The sequence below is a fragment of the Opisthorchis viverrini genome (genome assembly GCF_000715545.1).
Source record: "Opisthorchis viverrini unplaced genomic scaffold opera_v5_64, whole genome shotgun sequence".
NCBI lineage: Eukaryota > Metazoa > Platyhelminthes > Trematoda > Opisthorchiida > Opisthorchiidae > Opisthorchis > Opisthorchis viverrini.
Genome location: NW_008751720.1, coordinates 1898986 through 1905960, shown reverse-complemented (window position 1 = coordinate 1905960; position 6975 = coordinate 1898986). Strand labels below are relative to the sequence as shown.

General features: G+C 43.5%; 1 protein-coding gene across 1 annotated transcript in view; it reads right to left on the bottom strand.

Moving 5' to 3' along the window:
- Nucleotides 1-6975, bottom strand: part of T265_04112 (hypothetical protein) — a gene marked incomplete at both ends in the record, with an annotated part of 44831 nt that overhangs the window by 4669 nt on the left and 33187 nt on the right. Inside the window, one exon of the mRNA XM_009168758.1 lies at nucleotides 4550-4632. Within this exon, the coding sequence (XP_009167022.1) occupies nucleotides 4550-4632 (83 nt within the window). The remainder of the gene's footprint in view (nucleotides 1-4549; nucleotides 4633-6975) is intronic.

Genomic DNA, 6975 nt, shown 5'->3' with positions numbered 1-6975 from the left:
CATCATCATCATCGTCATCATCTTCATCATCACCAATCACAGTAATATCTCCATGAGAATACTTTAGTTTAAATGTCGTGAAATTCGTCATCTAAGTCAGATGGAGCTTAGGGGTGCATACAAATTAGAAAAACTGAAGGGACCCAGTGCCAGTCAGTTGATATTTTGATGTATGACCTGGTTGCAGAAGGAATTTCAGCTCGGTTTTAGCGAATGGCCATTTTGAGCACAATCGAAATTTGATCGATTATTTATGAGAACTCTGCTCTTCCTTCGTTCTGGACATACCTTGAGGCAATCAGGGTTCTTGACTTGTAAGTTTGACGTATTATTTTTATTTCCAAAGCAGTGTTTTGCTCAACGCTGAACGGTAAATTTCGTAATTACATGTAAAACGGTCTCTGGGGAGCAGAATGGCTACTATAAAAATTTCGTTAGCGGTAGCATTCCCTCTTCCTTAATCTTCTATTTTTTATTCGCGACGGAATTTATACATATGCACATATACATAAAAAATGACTTTTGAATGATGCAAAGAACAGTTGTGGTTCGGTGGATAAATCCTCTTAAAAGTGGAAAGGAGTTATCTGCCTTTTGACAGCCAACGTTCGTCGGGTATGGTCCCACTCAAAATCGATTTTCTTTTGGACGAATGGTATCACCGGTACCATTGTAGCTTAGCCGTTCAGAGGGAGAATGAAATTCACCCAATGACTGAAACTTCCATCTGAGAAATCGTCGCTTGACAAGCCACTCAAAACGTGACCACGTGACGTGGACACTGATTGAAGCATGGACAGCAAGATATCCTGTCAAAGTGTGAGCTAATTACACAATTGATCAGCCGTCCATGGTAAGCGTCTAAACATTCAAACTACTGGCTGTGCGGTCTGGGGTTCGAAACTGTTGTGGACCACAGTTCCCTTAATGCCTTCCCATTAACGTGAACCCCGGTCTGGATAGCCCATTGATAGACTGGTGTGCTTGGTCAAACCAGAAAAAAGTCAACGAACGTGCGAACCGGCTGATCTATTGATCACTGTCGCGTACAAGCTGTGACTACAACACAAGCTAAGACTACCTGCCACTCATCTGTCAAGGACGAGTGGAGAACAACCAATGAAATCTGGCTCAACGAAAACGGTTATTCCATTGGCTGTTATGTAGTCTCATTACGTTCGGAGCTGGTTCTCCTGATAAACAGCATGTCCTTAACACGTCAAATGTACGCCCCAAGTGCCGATGTAGAGTATCACAAAAAATTCCAACCATTTTTACACCCAATACTCAGTACTCATCAGGATGCTGGAAAAAACAGCATGTCCTTAACACGTCAAATGTACACCCCAATTGCCGATGTAGAATATCACAAAAAATCCCAACCATTTTACACCCAATACTCAGTACTCACACCCAGTACTCATCAGGATGCTGGAAACACTTGGACAGTCCACGACCGGTTTCGTCCTTCTTCGGCTCATCGAGTAGGCGCAGCCCCCAAGTTTCTATCAAGGTTATGTTTTACTTGAACCCAAAATATCCGAACTACAACTTATACACGACATAAACGGGAGATTCAGCTGAGTGGCAGTTGAGTTCCCCGACGGATTGGTATGCAGATGAGTGAATAATTTACCTTTAGACTCCCGAGTGCACCTAGAATTGAATTTTGGCCACTGCAAAAGCTAGTGGCGTGCGTATCACCAACCTCCAACTTTGTGTTAAGAAACGCTTTGCAGACATTGAAAATCACAGCAAACCAGAAAGCCACAATTCAACCTCACGTGATTCAAAAACTGAGTCAGGTCTTAAAGTTTCCTGCCGAATACCCATAGATTGCTAGTATCGACCAAGCGGCGTCGCTTGGCTACAGCCGAGGCAGCCGCCATGCTTTGGTCGTGCCACTAATCAACCGACCAAGTCACTCAATGGCCCTCTAGACTGTCTCACAGCATCCAGTTAGATGCAATGGGGAGTGCGCCGACAGCAAATCATTCGTGTCTCCATGTTTTTAATCATTTCAATAAGCAATCTTAGCTGCTTCTCCCATCATTTGCCCGCTATTTTACTGACCTGATGACAAGGTGCCAAAAACATTAATGTTTGTCGCTGTGTTCTTATTCAAACCATGGGATTATTTAATCTAATCTACTATCGCCTTTTTTCGCTACAGTTTACTCTCTTTGGTTAACCCAGCAGATTCATACTTTTGGAGTTTTATCCCGAGATCTCATGGGTACTTCTCTTAGTTGTCTATAACATTCTCCGCTAAAACTAAACTATAAAATTACATATCAGTCGGTTAGCTTCCGGTGCTTTCTCTCTACAGTGATCAGTTTGGTATGTCACGGCTTTCCGCCACAGTTCTCTTGGCGGAGTTAAAACCCACGGATATGGACAGTGAGGTCGCATCAAAAGAGGTCATTGCTTCATCCCCTACATCGTTCGCACTCTCTCGTTTTCCCAAATATCGCTCCACCTCATTGGTGGTATCCGCTGGTAAGGTTTTTTTTCCAACTTCCCCGCAGTCCTTTTGAAAGAGTGCACGTGGATCACCATGAAGGACGACGATTTATCGTTGTGATGCTGTCGCCTTACGCATTTTCTTAAGCCATAGAAACAAAGAAGGACCGAGTTTCGAACTTACGTCCTCTCCTTTCATCCAGTGGTTTGTTCACCTTAGAGTTGATTTCCATGTTCTGGCTGATGTTGTCCGCCAGCTTTTTGTGCTGCTCATTCTCTAGACGGCGATACGTCGTCGCGTCGCTAAGTAGAGTTTTCGCCTTATCAATTGCCTTATCGACTGGCAAAATACCGATAGTTCCACTACACTCTAATGATTCGTTACCTGTTTTTCTTCGTTCAGAGAGATGTTTACTGTTCTCTTGCATGTGATGGTGTGAACAGTCGTTTGGTGGAGCTGTTGTTGAGCTTCCTCACTATGTTCAATCAGCTTGATTGACACTTTTAGACTGGCTAGGTACTCCCGGTTTATGATGTCTCTGAGGTTGAACTGACTCCTTTGGTTAAACTGTAATCTGCCTGCTGAAAAAAATCCTTTTTCCATTTCAGTGATTTTTATTCATGTGACTGTGGTCCTCGGTAATAATGACCATTTAGCCATAGTCCGACGTTTGGTCTGGCTTGATTCCAGGCCTGTGGATGAATCAATACGGGTCAACGGACGACAACGCGAGAAAAAGCTCCTTTAGAAGGTAGTTGTGCCGGCAGCAAAGTGGCTGTTATTCGGAGACCTGTCTGGAGACAAAAGTTTTCACTCGACGAGTCGTTTTGAGCGTGCACGAAGATGTTGGAAAGTAGGTAAGGCGCGTTTACCGGTAACTGCTCGCTTGTTCAGCGAGCTTGGCAAATGGCTTCGTTACCAAGCGAGGAGATGCGACAACCGTGTGCGGTGACCTCCAGAATTCTGCAGTGTTAACTGATCTAACAACTTACCCATACCGAATGTGGTTGAAGGCAACTTTGTTCCATGAAAAGGATATCAGTCGGGCTCTACAATGCATTAATGAATGATTCAAGTTACCATAGGCACCGTGATAAAATTTACTGAAAACCGACAACTGCATTTATGACCTTACCTTACAAGTAAAGTCGGCTCATGTCGAAGTGTATTAGAAGAACCAGATCCGAACGTAATTAGACTACACAACTGCCAATGGAATGACCGTTTTTGTTCGGATGGATCTAATTGGTTATTCTTTACTTGTCCTTGACAGATGGGTTCTATTTTTAGTACCCCATTTTGGCCAGCCTGGAACTTTCCACGTGAGGTTTATAAACAGCCCGTTTGCCTGTGCGCGTCATTATTTGATAGATCATCTGATTCACACGTTCATTGGTTGTTTGGTTTGGCTAAGCGCATCAGGCAATCAAGCGGCTACCCAGACTCGAGTTCACGGTATTGAGAAGAAAAAACACAAGTGTTGCGTATTTCACAGATGGACAGGCTAATTCAAACCTGCCAAAATTCGATCAGATGCTGTAACATGTGGTCATTTACGGCCAATGAAGGAGGTTTATAACTTACACTAAATGGGTTACTCCTAAAATTTATTAAGTTAGGCTCCTAAAAACAGTAGATGTGTAACATGTAGTCATTTACGGCCAATGAAGGAGGTTTATAACTTACACTAAATGGGTTACTCCTAAAATTTATTAAGTTAGGCTCCTAAAAGACAGTAGGGGGTTATAAACACTGATGAAAGTGACCGAGGGTTTTATGGAGATTGGGAATTTGAAGACCATCATTCCTGGATTGTATCGATCGGAAGTATTTAGCCATCTTCAAATGGTGTGATCCACCACAAGAAATCCGACCAGTGTTTTGATCTGTGAAGTTTCAGATGAAGTTTCAGCTCCCCACGATTTTTCTTGGTCGGTTAACCGAGACAGTAACTGGGCCAATACCATACCACCTCGGTATCTTTTAATCGATGGTTCCATCTTCTTTATGAAAAAAAGTCCTAATGTTCCGTGTTTCATAGTAATTTTGGTATGTCTTTACTTTTCTCTGTTTATGGACACTTACTAGGGCAACGTCAAAACATCAACACCTTCCAGTTGTTTGAGTAACTGGCTCATTTCCTGAGTGGTTATGAGAAGACCAACTTGCTGTTAGTGGATTAAATCTTATGAAAATACCTATCTGTTGTCTTAATTTCTGGTCTTCGTTGTAGCTCCAGCACACGTGAAAAAAGTCAAAGTAAACGATGTAAAGGATCAGTGTCATTTTTTCTTGGTGGATAACGGCATGCCACAAGTGGAAGTAGCCTGGTATTACACTGTTTCAGACACTGATCTCATCAGTCGAATCCTTGTATTGGTCAGGAGCTCTATGCTTGTGCAGTTCAACCAATCCGATTGTGCGGATTGCTTCCGGCCAATAATACGGCTGAGACGATCAATCGATAATGAACGAACACACCACTTGTTTGCCACTCCGCCCCAAACGGACGTTTGTCTGCTTATTGTCATATGTGCATGGATCTCTCTCGTGAGACTTTACTTAGCACTGTCCAATCAGTCTTGTCTCACACGGAGAGTTTTCTGATGACTTCACGATCTTACCATGTATGAAAAGGACTTGAGATGGAAGGATTTTATCCGTACGATCAGTGGTGATGATGGGACAAAGGATTCCAAATAGAAAATAAAAGAATACCAGCTGGACATTCGCGTAGTGTATTCGGTCAGGATGACATTTCTGGCTAGAAAGTTGATTAACGAAACTCAGATTTTATCTCTCATCCGCACCATCCCACCCACCTTTCCAACGAAAAAAAACATCCAATTCCAATGTCTCACATGTAAATCCGTAATTAGAGGTGAAACCTTTGGCTGGCTGATTGTTGTTGTATCCAGGCCTCCGAGACGATTTGCACACACAGGAACACGACTGGCTGGAGGCTTGTACGAATGTGAAATGACGTCTGGCTTAACTTACCACATGCACACACAAACATGCCCACTCATCTGACTGTCATCAACTGTTCATAAAGCCCCTCGCTCCCTTATTTTTTTTGTGCAGCCAAGGTATCACCGCGAGCGCAAACGCGCGTTATCAATTATGACCGGTGACTAGTTTAATTACCGCTGCATGCTACCGTACGCGCTGCCCTGATGCTAACGACAACGAATGCGAGAATGCAAACTGACTTCAATCTGTCCGCATACACAACCACAAAACGCACATCCAGGTTTCGATTGGTAAGGCACCGGTGTCCCCGCTAGTCATCCAAGTTATTCCGTTTTATCTAGATATTTTGGTAATAAAAATTCTGGAGGATTGATTATGCTGTTGTTTGTCGCGAAGCCGAACGTCGTTCTCAGTTGGAATGAGGCGAATTCGTGATGTTTTATGTAAAGGCGCGAGGAAAATAACCTTTCATGAAAAAAGTACACTGCAACCAAGCACTTACTTCGGGTGGTATTCGTATGAGTATCGTTAGAATGGTGGTGAACTGGATTTGTACTCAAGAGCCGAGCGCGCGTACACCTTACCCTAGATGTTAGGTGGGACGAAGGTTTTCACTCAGACCGATGGTTCCCAGTGTATTTCATGTCGGGTTGACTCTTATGGAAACCAGGTAATCGAGTGGCCGGGTAGCCAACATTCTGTGTGATTCGTTGACTATTACGTCTCCAGTCCCCGGAATTTGTCTGTAGAACATAGATGTGGCATTCAATTGGTTTTCTGTTCCTCGGAATTAGTTGTCATCACGTTCTCTACAATAATGCATGCAGACTGGCGCCAGGTCTGGTTGTACGGTCAGGATTTGGGAGATACAACGTGCTGCTGTCCAGTATGGACCACACCATACTGGGTGCTTATACTGGCTGAGTGGAGCCGTTCCACCTTGCACGAATCCACATATTGCGACGACGATAGAATGTAAACACGCAGGGATCTTTATCAACCATCAAATACCGGAGTCCTGAAAGTCAACTAGAATAAAGGGTGAAAATTGAACAAATTCGAAGACAAGACTTACTGTTTCTCTGTTTCACAAATCCAGAGAACTGCAGTTGAGACATCTACCTTTTACAAAGTCAGTCAGTGTCCTATTTCAGAAATTCTAGAAATCTGACGACTGGCAATATATTCCGCTACAGTCCACCGACCCTTTTGAGCACAAGTGCCATCGCGCTGAGTAATTTGCTGTCACGCAGCACGCTTTCCCCAAATTGCAACCTGCAAAGGCAATGTAATAGCTTTGTAGCTTGCCGTCATTCCAACGAGGCTTGTCGCCTTGAATTATTCGCTTATCTATGGACCAATTTGGTTTTTTGACGGGAGACTCACTTGGAACCTGGCTGAATCCCTCAAACGAATGTGCTGCACTAAATCGCCTCATGTTTCAGTTGGTACGATAGTCGAGATACCGCAATACACTGCATAGACGTAATACACTACTCGTAAGGTCGAACAGTTTTCATCAACCTTATGCGTAGTTT